This window comes from Hibiscus syriacus, unplaced genomic scaffold, assembly GCF_006381635.1.
Source record: "Hibiscus syriacus cultivar Baekdansim isolate YM2019G1 unplaced genomic scaffold, ASM638163v2 tig00111402_pilon, whole genome shotgun sequence".
NCBI lineage: Eukaryota > Viridiplantae > Streptophyta > Magnoliopsida > Malvales > Malvaceae > Hibiscus > Hibiscus syriacus.
The window spans coordinates 2,179,936-2,200,258 of record NW_024063082.1 but is presented as its reverse complement, the minus strand read 5'-3'; the positions used below and the strand labels follow the sequence as shown (position 1 = coordinate 2,200,258).

General features: G+C 35.0%; 6 protein-coding genes across 6 annotated transcripts; 1 reads left to right on the top strand and 5 right to left on the bottom strand.

The window, feature by feature from the left end:
- Positions 1-301: 301 nt before the first annotated feature.
- LOC120161669 (mitochondrial fission 1 protein A-like) lies at positions 302-3,036 on the bottom strand. Its single transcript, XM_039171884.1, has 5 exons — positions 2,829-3,036; positions 1,662-1,797; positions 1,423-1,544; positions 743-806; positions 302-411 (listed from the first exon to the last, which is right to left on the bottom strand). Exons 1-5 carry the CDS (start codon positions 2,919-2,921, stop codon positions 326-328), a joined length of 501 nt encoding a protein of 166 aa, XP_039027815.1. The 5' UTR covers positions 2,922-3,036; the 3' UTR covers positions 302-325.
- Positions 3,037-3,829: 793 nt separating this feature from the next.
- On the bottom strand, positions 3,830-5,544 carry LOC120162367 (polygalacturonase 1 beta-like protein 3). The gene is made up of 3 exons (XM_039172525.1): positions 5,501-5,544; positions 4,541-4,878; positions 3,830-4,311 (listed from the first exon to the last, which is right to left on the bottom strand). Exons 1-3 carry the CDS (start codon positions 5,542-5,544, stop codon positions 3,830-3,832), a joined length of 864 nt encoding a protein of 287 aa, XP_039028456.1.
- A 2,708-nt stretch (positions 5,545-8,252) lies between these two features.
- LOC120162364 (BURP domain protein RD22-like) lies at positions 8,253-8,822 on the top strand. The gene is made up of 2 exons (XM_039172523.1): positions 8,253-8,265; positions 8,422-8,822. The coding sequence occupies exons 1-2, from the start codon at positions 8,253-8,255 to the stop codon at positions 8,820-8,822; spliced, it is 414 nt and encodes a 137-aa protein (XP_039028454.1).
- Positions 8,823-12,027: 3,205 nt separating this feature from the next.
- Positions 12,028-13,231, bottom strand: LOC120161985. The gene is made up of 2 exons (XM_039172185.1): positions 12,514-13,231; positions 12,028-12,307 (listed from the first exon to the last, which is right to left on the bottom strand). The coding sequence occupies exons 1-2, from the start codon at positions 13,199-13,201 to the stop codon at positions 12,261-12,263; spliced, it is 735 nt and encodes a 244-aa protein (XP_039028116.1). The 5' UTR covers positions 13,202-13,231; the 3' UTR covers positions 12,028-12,260.
- A 1,072-nt stretch (positions 13,232-14,303) lies between these two features.
- Positions 14,304-17,162, bottom strand: LOC120161653 (mitochondrial fission 1 protein A-like). The gene is made up of 5 exons (XM_039171868.1): positions 16,955-17,162; positions 15,779-15,914; positions 15,540-15,661; positions 14,860-14,923; positions 14,304-14,528 (listed from the first exon to the last, which is right to left on the bottom strand). Exons 1-5 carry the CDS (start codon positions 17,045-17,047, stop codon positions 14,443-14,445), a joined length of 501 nt encoding a protein of 166 aa, XP_039027799.1. The 5' UTR covers positions 17,048-17,162; the 3' UTR covers positions 14,304-14,442.
- Positions 17,163-17,849: 687 nt separating this feature from the next.
- LOC120162358 (BURP domain protein RD22-like) lies at positions 17,850-19,027 on the bottom strand. The gene is made up of 2 exons (XM_039172518.1): positions 18,679-19,027; positions 17,850-18,547 (listed from the first exon to the last, which is right to left on the bottom strand). The coding sequence occupies exons 1-2, from the start codon at positions 19,025-19,027 to the stop codon at positions 17,850-17,852; spliced, it is 1,047 nt and encodes a 348-aa protein (XP_039028449.1).
- Positions 19,028-20,323: the final 1,296 nt, after the last annotated feature.

Genomic DNA, 20,323 nt, shown 5'->3' with positions numbered 1-20,323 from the left:
TATGTTTTGCGAGTAATTAAATCAATAGAGTATTTCTTTCATCTTCTATGGAGCAATATATATATATATATTATTATATATATATATAATATATATATATATATATATATATTATATATATATATATATAATATATATATATATATATATATTAAAAATTTAGCATACATCAGTAAATCTGAAAATATGACATTATGATCTTGCTCTTTTGGTACATGAGAGAATAACAAATGTATTTAGGTAGCATTTCTTTGCTTTTTGATCATTGAAAATATTTTCAAGATCTGTTCCAACATATATGATATGATAATGAGGAGATGGGGCCTTAGTTTTTGCGTGAAAGAGCAGCAGCGATGCCACCAGCAACCAGCCCAGCAGCAGTAACAGCAATGCCTATGCCAATCACACCATCTGCACCAAAAAGATTCATATTATTTGTGTTCTATTCAAGACAAAAACCAAACAATTTGAGCTAACTCGAGTTCCATTTTCAAATTTGGTTGTGTATTTGAACCTGTGCTCGACTTGAGAATTTTCCAATATTAACTAAAATGGAAAGAAACCTCGATAAAGCTCAAAAGATGCTTAAATCAACCATTAAGATATTCAAATAACTTGGTTGTTTTCAAAACTCAGGCTCAAGCTCAAATGAGTTATGATCATATCATTTCGCCGAATGAAATTCAAGTAGCTTGAAAGTATATGCGTCTACTTTGCACCCTAATCATAAGCGCTGAATCACCTTTTTTAATCCGCTCTTCAATTGCCTTCTTCAGACTTTGTGCCTGTCTCCATTCAGGTTCTACCTGCAAGATTCAAAGAAAAACCATGTCAATATACATGGACAAAGAATTACAATTTTCAATTTGTCACTTTGACTCTTCATTTTACATGAAGCACCCGTGTCCAACACATTCAGATACGGGGATGAGGAGATAACCATTCAATGATCTTCCAAATATATGGAAGAGGGGAAAAAAAGAACAAACCCACATCGAACACATACTAATATCCAAGACTTGCACCGAACGCAAGCAATATAGACTAGGATAAAAGTTTCTAGAAAATTTTTCTCTAAGAATACATCATCTTCAACAAAACCCAACATTTCAGGGATGAAGAAAACAGGTTTTTAGTAGAATGACCCTACATGTTTAATAAATACAAAATTAGTACAATAAACACGAGATGGAAGGTACAACACAAATCATCTTTGTGTTTAAAATTTGACACATTCAATCATTTCTGTTATGTTTATATTTATACAGGTCCACAGGAAAAAAATATGACATACGACATGCATACATGGATTACCATGTTTATGTTGAAGGTGCCAAATACAAAATAATGCAGCATGTGCAGCAATAAGAAATGTCATAATATCTAGAGTAACATTAGTGAATAAGGATAGTAAATATCAACCATTAAACACTGCTCCACAAGCTCCCTGCTCCTTGAATAATCACCCCTTCGGAAATGTCCAACAGCCAGAAGATACAACTTCTCTCGCATCTTCAGTGGATCGGCAGTGCTGGCCAATGAAGCTGCAAATAACAAATATTTTAATTCAACATAATTGGACATGTAAAGATTAATCAGAAATAAATCTCAACAGCAGCTTGCAACTGCTTTTGTGGAAAGTCTGAAGGAATCAGTTTGACCTTCGAGCATAGCTATCCCACGTTCTACATCTTCTGCTCGCCGCGAGTGAACAAGAGCCCATGAAAATCGAGTGAGACATTCATTTTTTAACCCTTCAGAACCTTTATCAGCCTTCGCAGCCTCCTTTTCACATCCCTGAGAATGGTTTTAAAGACAAACGAAAAAAATATCAAATCAATTCTAGTCTTTACCATTATGTACAAAGCCAGGGCATTTAGTCAGCTCATCAAACTACGAATCTACGTTTTAAACATTATTTCATCATGCAGGAGAAAAGATACATATATTATAAACAATTCGATGGGGTGAATATTAATGTACATGCCTCACATCAATAGTGAAATCCAAGAATTAAATCAGAAAAAGGGCAAGCCACAAAATAGTTCCAGTACCATGAAAACAACCATTATGATCCTTTTTCATCGGCTTAACCATTATGGATACTTTCTCTTTGCTAATTCACATATTATGTTTTTCAAGGAGAAGAAGCCACAACAAAAAATTAAGGCCAAATGGGGTTCCAAAATCCAATTCAACATGATACCGAGGTTTTCAAACAAAAACAGTCGGATTAAGAAACAAAAATGAAGGTCAAAGGGGGTTCCAATTCCACATGATACAACAGCCCTCAAGTATTTTTCGGACTCTCCCTCCTAGATGCTCTTATTTCCAACCCTGCAAAGCAGATGAGGCAAACAAACAAGGAGGATACCAATCACTCGATACGGGCAGCAATCCGAGGCATATGCTTTAAACAAATAATCAATCAGGGAACAATTAAAGAAACGGGTACATGAATTGCCTTATAATACAGAAATTTCTATCAGCTATTAATTAAAAGCTGCCTCACAAATCACAATAAATGATAGCACCAGATGATTCAAACTAAAAGGTACCCATATTCATCTAAAAGTTTAACAGTAAAGACAACTACAAATTTATAATCTACCGCAATTGCTTTGTTTACATGAAATTACTCTAAAATTGACAAAACCCCACACCCTAAGAAAACGAATTTGAGAAGGAATACGAATCATATTGAAAATTATTCCAAAGCCCAGAAATCCAAAAAAAGTCAATCCGTAGAATTCAAGGCAATCAATACAAAGATCTAGAAGAAAATCTGAAATTTAGAGAGATAAAAAGGGGTGAAGCACAGCACTTACTGCAATGATATCAGAATCGCACCAAGGAAGCTGATCTGAGCCGGAGAAGAAGTTATTCACCGACTCGAAGAATTTCCCTACCTTTGCTTCCATTTTTCTAGTCAAAGCTCGGTCTGTCGTGTTTTCCTTCTCTTTTTGGGTTGCAAAGTGAAAACCCTGTGGATTTTCTCGGGGAAATGGCCGTCACTCACAAGACAGCGTTTGGTAATTACTTTGGTTAAACGCTACAATGACTCAACGAGATTCTCAAAATAAACTCTGAAAATAAAGAAAATAATTAAGTATATTATTGTTTTGACATTTTACATAATATTTTTACAAGAAAAAATACTTATTTTAAAAAATATACTACCAGATACCAATCAAAATAAATTTTTACATAATATTAATTATATTGATTAAAATAATGAATGAATTTTTATTAAAACATTTATTCTTAGCGTTGGAGTGAGTCATTTTAAAAAAAAAATACATGTTAACATTTTGAGGAGAATAACCATCTACTTTTATATCTTTAATGTATAATCTATCTTTTAAGGTTCGAAATTAAATTTTTTAATCAAAGTATGGCACATCTTATTATTGCAGCTAACATATATATGATAAATAATTTAATTTATATAATTTATTAATAAAATCAGACGTACGGGATAACTATATCATGTATGAATAGATAATAGGTGATTATTCTCAAAATAATTAAAAATTGGAATATGTAGAACACTAACCTTAATTATATTAGTTTATCCAGGAACTAAAGGTGTCTCCAAGTATATAAACTTTATTCAGTTAACTGAATTTGAATCAATCTTTGTGTCCAACGTGACACTTATTGCAATTTTGACATTATTCAGTTAACCATGCATGTAATCTTTATACAAGCAACTCAGTTGGGGACCCAGACGAGTGTGTCACGAGCAAGGAAATGGCAAACCGGAACAGTTCCCGGCTTCACTTTAGTGTCCTGAACGCCATATGGTTAGGGCTCCAAGCCGACGTATCTAGATGGCAAACCGCCACGACGTTAGCCTTTGTCCCGTCGTCGCTTGCGAGTGGAACTTTATAAACCACGGTTTTCTCAATCGCATGGCATAATACACTGCATACGGGTACTTCATCTTGTGGCAAACGATATCGTTCTCTCCTATTTTCCGTACTTTACCGATCGTAAACGACGGGTTCTTCGTTTCGTCCCCAAGCTCATGCCAAATCAATCGAATGTTTTCCCCGAAGAGCGAAACGGCTAGATCGACGAAGGATTCTAATGATGAGGCGCAATACTTAGTCTCGCCTCTCATTTCATCTCTCGCGCAGTTCGTCAATGCTATCTTCACGTAACCCGTGCCCTTGGATTCGGCTTTCAACGAGAAGTTTTTCAAGATCTCCGGTAATAACTTATCGTCTGACATCGGCAGCGAGTCTGCAGTTTGCTGGGCAAGAATGTGGTCATGTCCCTCTTCTCTAAGAGTCTTGGTAAGTTCACCTTCGTACCGGGGAAAAGAGTCTCTTCAAGGAAATAAATGGTTTCATTTGTAGCTGTATTTTCTTGCTTACTCTGTCCCCCCAAAGCTTTTCTATTTACTACATTAGTGTTTAAAAAAATCATTAATTACAATTTTGGTCTCTTTACTGTACTCAAATTAAAATTTTAATCCTTATACTTTAATTTGACATAATATGATTATTGAAATATATAATGTTAGCACACGTACCATTCTTGTTTATCGGAGTATATTCTTTGGGATCATCTCTTACTTCTTTTGTCGGAGAATTCTCGGTGTTAGAATTTTTACCTGAATCTCCAGTTTTGGATTTTTTGTATGAATAATCGTACCAATAAGCACCAAATTCAGGATCATTGACTCCTTTGTTTGTCGAAGAATCTTCGGTGTTTGATTTTTTGTTTGAATCATCTTTGGTTTTGGATTTTTTGTAGGAATAATCATACCAATAAGCACCAAATACAGGATCATCAATTCCTTTGTTGTCCGGAGAATCCTCGGTGCTGGATACTTCATCAGAAACACTGGATCCTTTACTCCTTTTCGACCTGTATACATGATTTGTTAATAAAACTATGGGTTAATTAATTCATATACTTAGCGTTATGTTTTATTTCTGTTTTCATTATAGAAATATGAAAATAGAGGATTGATTAAATAAGTAGTTTATCATGATTTGGTTGGTTATATTATTCTCTTAAAAGAGATTGATATTGAAAATGAAACCAGGTATTGGCAGAATGTCTTGCAAAACAGCGGGCATTGGAGAGTGTGGAAACACAGACATCCAATGAAGCTCCTCTTTTGTCCGAATTGCATGCCTTCCTCCAAATCCAAACTGTAAATTTATTATTATTATTAAATGTAAAACGGATAATAATCAATTAACAGACTAATCCTATATATATATATATATATATATATATGTATAACTAGAGCAAAAGATGGTGAAGGCATACACAAAGTAAAACGACGATGAAAAGGGAACGAAACGCCATGAAAGACTGCAGACAAGCTGTCTGGAACTTTGGATATGTGAGGTATGCGATCTTCGAATTGAAATGTAACATAATACATGTATATATATGTATATACACACAGAAAGAGACGCACACAAAAATTGAAAGCTTACAAGAAAGAAGAAGCTGTAATGGTGTTTTAAGGATATACCGTGAGAAAATTCCCAAGTGATATACACTAGTGCTTGGAATCATCGCAGGCCACTACGTAACATACATAGTCCAGCACAAACTTGTCTGTAATTTCAATGACAACAATGAAATCAATTTCGTATATTAATGGTTATATACTTTATCTATTTATAGATACAAATTTAACTGGATAAATATTCTTTATAAACTACATACTTTTAAGAAAGTGCTTTCTTTCAAAAAATTTATCAAGATTTTTCTCGTATAATAAATTAATACCATCCAATAAGATAATACATGACATCATTTTATCATAAAAAAAGTAAGGAAAATATGAAATTTTATATTTTGAAAATTAAATACCACTATCCACCTATTGTACTTACTAGCACAAATCAAGCGATTTCATTGGTTAAAAAATTGTTGTTATCCCTTGAGGTTCCGGATTTAAACACCGTGTATGTAGGGTATGAGCGTTTAATATCAAATGATTGAGAGTCTTCGAACATTATCCATCTAATTTCAATACTCGAAGAAATCTAAAAGTTTGTCAATCCTTTTTTTTATGTGACATGAACGAGATCAATCCAATTTTGAAGATGGATTTTATAAAGGATTGCAAAAAAAGAAGTATTCGACGAGTATTGACTCAATTTGGATCGTCATGGTTATTTTTTTTATTTTATAAAATTTAAATTAGATAGTTATAAAAGTATCATTTTATGTATTTATACATTATTAATTAGGTTTTGATGAAAAAATATAAAAATTAACATATAAGATATTAAAATTATGATATTATATTAATTTCGTGTTATTAAATTGTATAAATTAACACTTTATTCAATTATTCTTTTTTGACAAAAAAATATGTTAGACTAAATTAAATTGAGTTAGAGTCGAATTTTTATTTAAATTTTCAGTGCGACTGTGCGAGTAAATTTTTTTTTTAAAGAGTTGATGTCGAGTCGGGTTCAATTCGACCAAAAACTCATTCCGATTCACCCAATTACCATTCCTAAGTGCGAAAACAGATTCATCAATCCAAGAACAAGTCTTAACAATTTTTGAATCGTACTCTCTTTGGTTCAGAAGTATTAATAGATAGAAGATTAACTTATTTCTTCAAATCAAATCTCGACGATTATCAAAACGAATCTCATCGACCCAAAATCAATTCTCGACCATGTCATTTTCAAACAATCTTAAGATCAGCTGTCGACCCAAAATCCATTTTTAAGATCAGTCCTAAAACTTAAACCTGCATTGTAAGTCAACTCCAAATTCAATTATTTGTGGGGAGGAAGAATAGGGACAGATGGACATTCTTTTATTGACAAATTGTCATTTTGGTTTACTCTTTAAAGGGCTATAAATTAAATCTTCTCTCTCTGACTACTGCTTCGTCTCCATCTCCCCACACCTCCAATCATGTCCTTATAAGCAATTATAATTAATGGACTAAATCCGCAAATTACGTTTAAAATGAGGTCTTTCTAGAAAATTGGACCCTGTATATATAGAGAGAGTTTCATCCCAAGGTTCCACAGAATTTCAATGGATCACTTCCGTTTCATTCTCTTCATCGTTCTATTTGTCAATGTAATAAAATATATTTTTCAGAGCTATTCATGTATTACAGATTAATATCATGGGTCGATGGATAGGGGTGTTAATTTCATATTCATTCGATGGATTGTATCTTGATTTGATCCAATATAACTGTTTTTTTAATTAAATAATTAATTTTGAGTTGGATCAAGTTGAGTTTTATAAATGGTGAAATAGGGTCGAGTTTTAGATTTAGTTTGAAAAATCTTTGACTTAACACGACTCCAAATAATAGTATAATTTTCTTTTATATATTTAAAATTAATTGTTATAATACTCTCTTTATATTTTTTAATTAGCTCCTTATTTTATCAAATAAAAAAATTTTTTATATATCTATATTGAGTCGGATGCGGACTTTATTCTAAAATTTTAGTCGGGTTTAAAATAAAATGAAATTTCCATAAACTCGGATCGGGTTCGAGTGGATGAGTTGTACTTCTAGGGTCATGCCAATACTTCTCGAGTCAGGTCGATTCAACCGATAATCTTATATAAAATTTTTAAATCCTCGTATAATTTAGATTCTTTTACACATATTTATATTAATTTTATAATTGTATATCTTAAAATTTTTAATATAATTTTTTATATACATACTTATAACATAAAATCAAATGCCTATTTTATATGGTTTGAACTTAATTTGTTGTAGCTGATGGAGGTGGTTAAATTTGGTTTGTTTGGATGCAGGTATCATTTGCAGGGAATGTAGATGCTGCTATTATGCCTCCACAAAAATAATGGGAATCTGTGTTCCCAAACACCCCAATGCCCAAGTCCCTGCAAATTCTCTTAAACCCTTCTCCGTCTGCAGTAACCACGAAAGCATTGGCGGAGATGGTCCATTCCAACACCAACATCGTTGACTTCCTCGGCATCTATTTTCATTAAAACAAACATCAAACATGACATATAATTCTAATTCTAGTCCTTAAAACTTATATATTACATCAATTTAGTCTTAATTCAAAATAGTTCATTAAATTTAGTCTTTGTTTAAACTTATTCAGTTGTTTCAAATTAGGGCTAAATTGGTATAGTTTATAAATTTAGAATATTAAAATTATTATTATGTCAAGTCATATCATTATTTTATCTAATATTTAATTGTCAGTGACTTATTTGTAACAATATTTTAATTAAACGACTCCAGTGTAATGTTTAGAAAAAGTGATTGGTTTGTTACTAAATACATAATTAAGAGACTCAATATATTTTACCCTAAATTTTACAAAATATAAATAAATTATATCCTATCACCTATCATCCAATCCCATATATATATATTGGAATACTATATGCTAAGTTGCTAACTGAATATTGTAGATAAAGAGGCTGAAGCAAATGGCAAAGCTATCTTTTTCTTGGAAAACCAACTACCCGTCGGTAGGACGTTGAAAGTAAACGAGATCTTGAAGACAAGGAACAAGGCTTCGTTCTTGCCTCGTCAAATTGCACAATCAATACCCTTTTCCAGCCGGAAGTTCCTAGAAACCTTCAAGTATTTCTCACTGGAACCAAAGTCCGGCGAGGCTAATCTAATAAAACAAACCATTCAAAACTGCGAAATACCAGCCATGAAAGGTGAACAAAGGTACTGCGCTACATCTTTAGAATCCTTGATCGACTGGACCGTTTCCAAACTCGGGAAAAACTTCCACGTTTTGTCCAACTATGTAGAGAAAGAGATCGAAAACCGAGTGTTTGCCCTCGTCGTGTTAAGATAGCCAAACAGATATCATAAGAGTGATCATAACAGAGAGGAAAGGAAAACTTCTCGGAAATTTTTATTAGAATTAAGAGTATTTTTCAAAGTCACACAAAAGAAATTTATATATACAAATCTACAGTCACAAGTCAAGACTGATAACTGACTCAAAACAACTCTGGAACAAACTCTTAACAGAAGACGTGCCAAACACCCAAACCATACAAAACCATGCAACGCACACTAAACTCCAACATTCTCCCTACGTTTCAACCCGTCGAAGACTTTCATTCTTCAACATTCTCCTTGCTGCTCAACACGTCGAAGACCAACGTGTCCTTGAGTTCAACAACCAGCAGCCTTTGTAAATGCTTTAGAAATAAAGGAGCATACAATGGTTTAGTCACTACATCGGCAACCTGCTCAACGGTTGGAACCTCATGAACCTGCAATTTTCCAGCAACTCGGTAAGCAAGGACGTAAGCCACACCATATCAGCCGCAGCACACCCAACACTCCGGTATTCAGCCTCAGCAGTAGACCTGGCTACAACTTGTTTCCGAGAACTCCACTAGACTAAGTTTCCAGAAAAATAGATGCAATAGCCAGAAGAGGAGCGCCTATCATCCACATCCGACCCTCAATTGGCATCGACGAAACCAGTTAACGTCAACTTTGAATAAGGTGAGAAGCGCAAACCAAAATCAATAGTACTCTAGAGATAACGCAGGATCCGTTTCACAGCTTGAAAGTGAGCATCAAGAGGAGCCTGCATGAATTGACACACTCGGTTGACAGCAAACGCCACATAAGGCCGAGTAATGACTACATAATGCAAGACACCAATTATACTTCTGTAGTGAGCAGGATCTTCAAAAGGAGACCCATCCTTAACCGACAACTTACAATTTGACACTATGGGTGTAGGAAGACCCTTAGCACCAACAAAACCACTTCGCTGTAACAAGTCACCAATATATTTCCGTTAGCACAACACAATAACGCCTGCTTCATAACAGACCTCGACCCCCAAAAAATAACTTAAAGAGCCAAGATCTTTTAACGAAAATTGTTTGTTCAACTTGTCAATAAATAGTTGCACTTCATCAACAATATTCCCAGTGAGAATAATATCGTCAACATACACCAACAAATATATTACACTAGAAGTCGATTTGTGAACATAAAGAGATAATCAGATTTTGCTAAAACAAAACCCTCGGATTCCAAATACCCTCGGAGTCGCTTAAACCAAGCTCTAGGAGCTTGTTTAAGCCCATAAATGACCTTGTGAAGTTTACAAACAAGATTACCATTACTCCGCTCGTAACCTGGCAGCTGAGTCATATACACTTCCTCAGTAAAAATCCCATTTAAAATGCATTATTAATATCAACTTGTCGTAACTTCCAACCACGAGTCAGAGCAAGCGAAAGAATAACGCGTACCGTGGAAGACTTAACTATAGGACTGAAAACTTCATAAAAATTAACACCAAATTGCTAAAGAAACCCCTTTGCTATAAAACGAGCTTTATACCTGGCTACGGAGCCATCTGCATTTCTCTTCACCTTAAACAACCACTTGCAAACGACTGCTAGCCGATTAACGGAAAGATAAACGAGCGACAAGGTCTCATTCCGAACCAAAGCATCGTATTCTGCTTGCGCAACAGCCTTCCAATGAGGATACAATAAAGCTTCATTTATATTTCGAGGCTCTCGATCAGAACTCGCAACCTGAAAATTTTTGGTTTCCAAATTCAACTTTTACTTCTAGTGAGCATGGGATGAACATTAATACACGTATCACTCGAAGCAGCTGGTAAATCAACACTATGACACGTATCTTCAATCGGTGGAATAATAAGAGCCCCGCAAGGCCGCAACCTCATTTTGAAGATAGCACAAAACATGCACATTGTCCAAAGCAAAAGGCACCTGTCTAGTCGAAGCAGCTGGTAAATCAACACTATGATACGTATCTTCAATCGGTGGAATAATAAGAGCCCCGCAACCTCATTTTGAAGATAGCACAAAACAAGCACATTGTCCAAAGCAAAAGGCACCTGTCTAGCCGAGGCAGCTGGCTCCTGCTCAGTCAAGACCTCACGTGAACACGACTCCCTTTGACCTCTAGGTAAAACCATCTCATGCTCCTCTGGTACAAAAGCATTATTATCACCAGCAATTAAAATATTATCATGCACTCTGCCCAAAGCAACCACATCATCTCTTACATTAACAGGTAAAATAGGACCTCGTTATTCTTGCATGAAAACTTCATTAACACCACTAGTCAACTCTTGGCCAGGTACAACATTCGGAGTGGGTAAAGACACTCGTTCATCAGCAGATAAAACATCACACACAGCTTGGACTGGAGTCAAACGCACTTCATCAACACCCCTGTCAACCGGATACATATCTTGCGAAACAACCACCACATGCAACATTCCATTAGAAACCCCATGCTCATCACCATGCTTACTAATAATCTTGAAAACGTTATACAGAAAAACGGTCCCATAAAAAATTACATGACGAGGGATAAATATCCGATCATTATCATCCAAGCATTTATAACCCTTATGAGACGAGTTGTACCTAAGAAACACGTATTTTCAAGATCGAAACCTCAACTTGTGCCAATTAAAAGGCCGTAGAAACGGAAAGCATGCACAACCAAACACTCTCAAATCAGAATAATAAGGTGATGTTTGATAAAACACTTCAAATGGAGATTTACCAGCTAGCATATCAGTTGGCAACCGGTTTATCAAATAAACCACCGATGTAAACGCATAGCTCCAAAACTTCAGAGGCAAATTTGCTTAAGCCAGCAGAGTTAATCCCATTTCAACCACATGCATGTGTTTTCTCTCAGCCTTTCCATTCTGCTCCGACGTATTCGGACATGAAATCCGATGTTGAATCCCATGAGTAAGAAACCACCCATAAAGTACCTGATATTCACTGCCACTGCCACCGTCACTTTGAACAGCTTTGATTTTCTATCCAAACTGAACCTCAACCATCTTATAAAATTTTTAAAAAAAAATTGCCCCACTTCAGATTTACGCTCAAGTATATAAAGCTAAATATGTCTGCTAAAAACGTCAATAAATGGCACATGATACGCAAAACCATCAAAAGAAGTAAAGGGTGTTGGCCCCCACACATCAGATACAACCAATTGAAAAGGTGTTGTATATTCAGTCAATGAATTACAAAACGGCAGCTTGTGAGTCTTGCCTTACAAACAAACTGTACAAACTTGGGACAAATTATTTGCATCAGAAAACACATTATAAGATTTCATAACAACCTTCACAGTCTTAATAGAATAATAACTTAAACGTCTATGCCACAGGTCCAAGAGAGTTTGCGATTTTGACATATTATTCACAAGACAACGAGGTTCCTTTTCCACACATGGAAGCAAATGATACAACCCTTCATCCGTGAGCTTCACTCACAACAGAATGGTCCGAGTCTGAGCATCCTTCACAAAACATTCAAAAGGGTGAAACTCGAGAAACACATTATTATCACGCGTGAATTGAGAGACAAACAACAATTTATTCTTAATGTCAGGAACGTGGAGCATATTTTGCAAAATCAAAGGCTTGAAACTATACTGCAAGCAACCTTGACCAATATGAGTAATCGTAACACCCTTACCATTACCCATAAGAAGTGTATTATTACCTGTGTAGGCAATACCTGAGTCAAACACCGAAAGATCATTCGAGACATGATGAGTTGTACCAGTTTCATGATACCAAAGAGCATCAACAAACTTAGACTGAGTTGGCACAACCGAAGAAGCACCGGGTAAGGCAGAAACAAATGATGTCGATGGTGTAGTCACAGTAGACGAACTAAAATGGGTATCAGCAGGTGAGGGTCCAAACGGCATCGCAACAAATGGATACGCCATCAAACCAGACAAATAAGGAAACCCATGGTAAAAGGAAGCTGACATACCTGGAACTCCATAATAAAGAGAAGCTGGGTATACCAAACCAGCCGGATAAGTAGAGTAATGATAAGCCACAAAATGAGTGTAAGCTTGCACTCTATTGGGATACGAGTGACTATCAACACTCAAACCCAACGACCGCTTCCAACCGTCACCATTCGAAACATCACTAGTAACGACCCCAATAAAATCCCTGTCAAACCGATGATAGCACTTTTGAATAGTATGACCAAATTTGCCGCACAACTGACATTGAAGTTGATTTGAGCCATTAAATCTTCCTTGACCTTGACCATGATAACCGCTACCTTGCTGCCCTCTCATTTGAGAAGATTGTTTCTCAGAATGACCACCTTCGGAGGAAATCTTTGCAGGCACATCACCAACACGAGTATCACTTGAATGAACTGTCATATCAGCCGAAATACCATCGCTAAGAAAAACTTTTGCTCAGCCTCACAAATGAGAAGCATATTAGTAAGCACATATACAAGACTTCACGAGATGCAATGGCAATATTTGACTCAAACTCCATGGATAACCCAGCAAGCACAACACTGACCTGCTCTTGCTCGATAACAACATACCTAGCCGCATTCAACATATCACATATAGACTTCACTTTCGCCAAATACTCGACATATCACAAGTTTGACCTAGTCTCCTATATTTCTGCTCAGGGAATTATGCCTTGAGGCTCCCATATTTGGAAGAAATAAATGTGATTCAATGCCCAAGTTTGACCTATTTCCATGAGCACTCCAAAGTTAAACAAAGTTTGGTTGACAGAAGAAATGGATCGAAGTTGCTGGGAAGGTGACCTTAACAGCACTGTTCCAAGAAAACGGTATGTTTTCTTATGCCCCATAATTTCTTATATCCTTTTTACATTTATGAGATGGTTGAGAATTGCGCTGTGTATGATGACAGGCTTACTCAGAAGACAACGCATATAGAACTGAAAGGTTGCCGAGAAATGCCATTACTAATAATATAGCAAGTTATTGGATAAATGCTGTTCATGGATTACAAGACAGACAACTTACTGAGTACGATAGAGGTTGGGAACAGAATATAAGCAACATGGACAGTGAAACAATGAATTAGTTGAGGCTACACGAGAGAATGGGGGAAAAACATTTAGATGAGCATCCAAAACCTCGTTTAAGCAACATGGTTAAAGATATTGATAAATAGGCAGAACCACATGAAAGAAATTGGGCGATGAGAGAGCTATTGATATTCTTATGGACCACAGCAAGGCTGAGTTCTTTATTGTAATGCCTTTTCACCTTAGAAAGAAATGGATGCTGAAACAGGTTAAAGATATTAGGGAAGGCAATTGAATTATGTTCACTGCACTTTTCCAACTTATTTGAATTATGTTTTATGTTTTGCGAGTAATTAAATCAATAGAAGTATTTCTTTTCATCTTCTATGGAGCAATATATATATATATATATATATATATATATATATTAAAAATTTAGCATACATCAGTAAATCTGAAAATATGACATTATGATCTTGCTCTTTTGGTACATGAGAGAATAACAAGATGTATTTAGGTAGCATTTCTTTGCTTTTTGATCATTGAAAATATTTTTCAAGATCTGTTCCAACATATATGATATGATAATGAGGAGATGGGGGCCTTAGTTTTTGCGTGAAAGAGCAGCAGCGATGCCACCAGCAACCAGCCCAGCAGCAGTAACAGCAATGCCTATGCCAATCACACCATCTGCACCAAAAAGATTCATATTATTTGTGTTCTATTCAAGACAAAAACCAAACAATTTGAGCTAACTCGAGTTCCATTTTCAAATTTGGTTGTGTATTTGAACCTGTGCTCGACTTGAGAATTTTCCAATATTAACTAAAATGGAAAGAAACCTCGATAAAGCTCAAAAGATGCTTAAATCAACCATTAAGATATTCAAATAACTTGGTTGTTTTCAAAACTCAGGCTCAAGCTCAAATGAGTTATGATCATATCATTTCGCCGAATGAAATTCAAGTAGCTTGAAAGTATATGCGTCTACTTTGCACCCTAATCATAAGCGCTGAATCACCTTTTTTAATCCGCTCTTCAATTGCCTTCTTCAGACTTTGTGCCTGTCTCCATTCAGGTTCTACCTGCAAGATTCAAAGAAAAACCATGTCAATATACATGGACAAAGAATTACAATTTTCAATTTGTCACTTTGACTCTTCATTTTACATGAAGCACCCGTGTCCAACACATTCAGATACGGGGATGAGGAGATAACCATTCAATGATCTTCCAAATATATGGAAGAGGGGAAAAAAAGAACAAACCCACATCGAACACATACTAATATCCAAGACTTGCACCGAACGCAAGCAATATAGACTAGGATAAAAGTTTCTAGAAAATTTTTCTCTAAGAATACATCATCTTCAACAAAACCCAACATTTCAGGGATGAAGAAAACAGGTTTTTAGTAGAATGACCCTACATGTTTAATAAATACAAAATTAGTACAATAAACACGAGATGGAAGGTACAACACAAATCATCTTTGTGTTTAAAATTTGACACATTCAATCATTTCTGTTATGTTTATATTTATACAGGTCCACAGGAAAAAAATATGACATACGACATGCATACATGGATTACCATGTTTATGTTGAAGGTGCCAAATACAAAATAATGCAGCATGTGCAGCAATAAGAAATGTCATAATATCTAGAGTAACATTAGTGAATAAGGATAGTAAATATCAACCATTAAACACTGCTCCACAAGCTCCCTGCTCCTTGAATAATCACCCCTTCGGAAATGTCCAACAGCCAGAAGATACAACTTCTCTCGCATCTTCAGTGGATCGGCAGTGCTGGCCAATGAAGCTGCAAATAACAAATATTTTAATTCAACATAATTGGACATGTAAAGATTAATCAGAAATAAATCTCAACAGCAGCTTGCAACTGCTTTTGTGGAAAGTCTGAAGGAATCAGTTTGACCTTCGAGCATAGCTATCCCACGTTCTACATCTTCTGCTCGCCGCGAGTGAACAAGAGCCCATGAAAATCGAGTGAGACATTCATTTTTTAACCCTTCAGAACCTTTATCAGCCTTCGCAGCCTCCTTTTCACATCCCTGAGAATGGTTTTAAAGACAAACGAAAAAAATATCAAATCAATTCTAGTCTTTACCATTATGTACAAAGCCAGGGCATTTAGTCAGCTCATCAAACTACGAATCTACGTTTTAAACATTATTTCATCATGCAGGAGAAAAGATACATATATTATAAACAATTCGATGGGGTGAATATTAATGTACATGCCTCACATCAATAGTGAAATCCAAGAATTAAATCAGAAAAAGGGCAAGCCACAAAATAGTTCCAGTACCATGAAAACAACCATTATGATCCTTTTTCATCGGCTTAACCATTATGGATACTTTTCTCTTTGCTAATTCACATATTATGTTTTTCAAGGAGAAGAAGCCACAACAAAAAAATTAAGGCCAAATGGGGTTCCAAAATCCAATTCAACATGATACCGAGGTTTTCAAACAAAAACAGTCGGATTAAGAAACAAAAATGAAGGTCAAAGGGGGTTCCAATTCCACATGATACAACAGCCCTCAAGTATTTTTCGGACTCTCCCTCCTAGATGCTCTTATTTCCAACCCTGCAAAGCAGATGAGGCAAACAAACAAGGAGGATACCAATCACTCGATACGGGCAGCAATCCGAGGCATATGCTTTAAACAAAATAATCAATCAGGGAACAATTAAAGAAACGGGTACATGAATTGCCTTATAATACAGAAATTTCTATCAGCTATTAATTAAAAAGCTGCCTCACAAATCACAATAAATGATAGCACCAGATGATTCAAACTAAAAAGGTACCCATATTCATCTAAAAGTTTAACAGTAAAGACAACTACAAATTTATAATCTACCGCAATTGCTTTTGTTTACATGAAATTACTCTAAAATTGACAAAACCCCACACCCTAAGAAAAACGAATTTGAGAAGGAAATACGAATCATATTGAAAATTATTCCAAAGCCCAGAAATCCAAAAAAAGTCAATCCGTAGAATTCAAGGCAATCAATACAAAGATCTAGAAGAAAATCTGAAATTTAGAGAGATAAAAAAGGGGTGAAGCACAGCACTTACTGCAATGATATCAGAATCGCACCAAGGAAGCTGATCTGAGCCGGAGAAGAAGTTATTCACCGACTCGAAGAATTTCCCTACCTTTGCTTCCATTTTTCTAGTCAAAGCTCGGTCTGTCGTGTTTTCCTTCTCTTTTTGGGTTGCAAAGTGAAAACCCTGTGGATTTTCTCGGGGAAATGGCCGTCACTCACAAGACAGCGTTTGGTAATTACTTTGGTTAAACGCTACAATGACTCAACGAGATTCTCAAAATAAACTCTGAAAATAAAGAAAATAAATTAAGTATAATTATTGTTTTGACATTTTACATAATATTTTTACAAGAAAAAAATACTTATTTTAAAAAATATACTACCAGATACCAATCAAAATAAATTTTTACATAATATTAATTATATTGATTAAAATAATGAATGAATTTTTATTAAAACATTTATTCTTAGCGTTGGAGTGAGTCATTTTAAAAAAAAAATACATGTTAACATTTTGAGGAGAATAACCATCTACTTTTATATCTTTAATGTATATAATCTATCTTTTAAGGTTCGAAATTAAATTTTTTAATCAAAAGTATGGCACATCTTATTATTGCAGCTAACATATATATATTGATAAATAATTTAATTTATATAATTTATTAATAAAATCAGACGTACGGGATAACTATATCATGTATGAATAGATAATAGGTGATTATTCTCAAAATAATTAAAAATTGGAATATGTAGAACACTAACCTTAATTATATTAGTTTATCCAGGAACTAAAGGTGTCTCCAAGTATATAAACTTTATTCAGTTAACTGAATTTGAATCAATCTTTGTGTCCAACGTGACACTTATTGCAATTTTGACATTATTCAGTTAACCATGCATGTAATCTTTATACAAGCAACTCAGTTGGGGACCCAGACGAGTGTGTCACGAGCAAGGAAATGGCAAACCGGAACAGTTCCCGGCTTCACTTTAAGTGTCCTGAACGCCATATGGTTAGGGCTCCAAGCCGACGTATCTAGATGGCAAACCGCCACGACGTTAGCCTTTGTCCCGTCGTCGCTTGCGAGTGGAACTTTATAAACCACGGTTTTCTCAATCGCATGGCATAAATACACTGCATACGGGTACTTCATCTTGTGGCAAACGATATCGTTCTCTCCTATTTTCCGTACTTTACCGATCGTAAACGACGGGTTCTTCGTTTCGTCCCCAAGCTCATGCCAAATCAATCGAATGTTTTCCCCGAAGAGCGAAACGGCTAGATCGACGAAGGATTCTAATGATGAGGCGCAATACTTAGTCTCGCCTCTCATTTCATCTCTCGCGCAGTTCGTCAATGCTATCTTCACGTAACCCGTGCCCTTGGATTCGGCTTTCAACGAGAAGTTTTTCAAGATCTCCGGTAATAACTTATCGTCTGACATCGGCAGCGAGTCTGCAGTTTGCTGGGGCAAGAATGTGGTCATGTCCCTCTTCTCTAAGAGTCTTGGTAAGTTCACCTTCGTACCGGGGAAAAGAGTCTCTTCAAGGAAATAAATGGTTTCATTTGTAGCTGTATTTTCTTGCTTACTCTGTCCCCCCAAAGCTTTTCTATTTACTACATTAGTGTTTAAAAAAATCATTAATTACAATTTTGGTCTCTTTACTGTACTCAAATTAAAATTTTAATCCTTATACTTTAATTTGACATAATATGATTATTGAAATATATAATGTTAGCACACGTACCATTCTTGTTTATCGGAGTATATTCTTTGGGATCATCTCTTACTTCTTTTGTCGGAGAATTCTCGGTGTTAGAATTTTTACCTGAATCTCCAGTTTTGGATTTTTTGTATGAATAATCGTACCAATAAGCACCAAATTCAGGATCATTGACTCCTTTGTTTGTCGAAGAATCTTCGGTGTTTGATTTTTTGTTTGAATCATCTTTGGTTTTGGATTTTTTGTAGGAATAATCATACCAATAAGCACCAAATACAGGATCATCAATTCCTTTGTTGTCCGGAGAATCCTCGGTGCTGGATACTTCATCAGAAAACACTGGATCCTTTACTCCTTTTCGACCTGTATACATGATTTGTTAATAAAACTATGGGTTAATTAATTCATATACTTAGCGTTATGTTTTATTTCTGTTTTCATTATAGAAATATGAAAATAGAGGATTGATTAAATAAGTAGTTTATCATGATTTGGTTGGTTATATTATTCTCTTAAAAGAGATTGATATTGAAAATGAAACCAGGTATTGGCAGAATGTCTTGCAAAACAGCGGGCATTGGAGAGTGTGGAAACACAGACATCCAATGAAGCTCCTCTTTTGTCCGAATTGCATGCCTTCCTCCAAATCCAAACTGTAAATTTATTATTATTATTAAATGTAAAAACGGATAATAATCAATTAACAGACTAATCCTATATATATATATATATATATATATATATATATGTATAACTAGAGCAAAAGATGGTGAAGGCATACACAAAGTAAAACGACGATGAAAAGGGAACGAAACGCCATGAAAGACTGCAGACAAGCTGTCTGGAACTTTGGATATGTGAGGTATGCGATCTTCGAATTGAAATGTAACATAATACATGTATATATGTATATACACACAGAAAGAGACGCACACAAAAATTGAAAGCTTACAAGAAAGAAGAAGCTGTAATGGTGTTTTAAGGATATACCGTGAGAAAATTCCCAAGTGATATACACTAGTGCTTGGAATCATCGCAGGCCACTACGTAACATACATAGTCCAGCACAAACTTGTCTGTAATTTCAATGACAACAATGAAATCAATTTCGTATATTAATGGTTATATACTTTATCTATTTATAGATACAAATTTAACTGGATAAATATTCTTTATAAACTACATACTTTTAAGAAAGTGCTTTCTTTCAAAAAATTTATCAAGATTTTTCTCGTATAATAAATTAATACCATCCAATAAGATAATACATGACATCATTTTATCATAAAAAAAGTAAGGAAAATATGAAATTTTATATTTTGAAAATTAAATACCACTATCCACCTATTGTACTTACTAGCACAAATCAAGCGATTTCATTGGTTAAAAAATTGTTGTTATCCCTTGAGGTTCCGGATTTAAACACCGTGTATGTAGGGTATGAGCGTTTAATATCAAATGATTGAGAGTCTTCGAACATTATCCATCTAATTTCAATACTCGAAGAAATCTAAAAGTTTGTCAATCCTTTTTTTTATGTGACATGAACGAGATCAATCCAATTTTGAAGATGGATTTTATAAAGGATTGCAAAAAAAGAAGTATTCGACGAGTATTGACTCAATTTGGATCGTCATGGTTATTTTTTTTATTTTATAAAATTTAAATT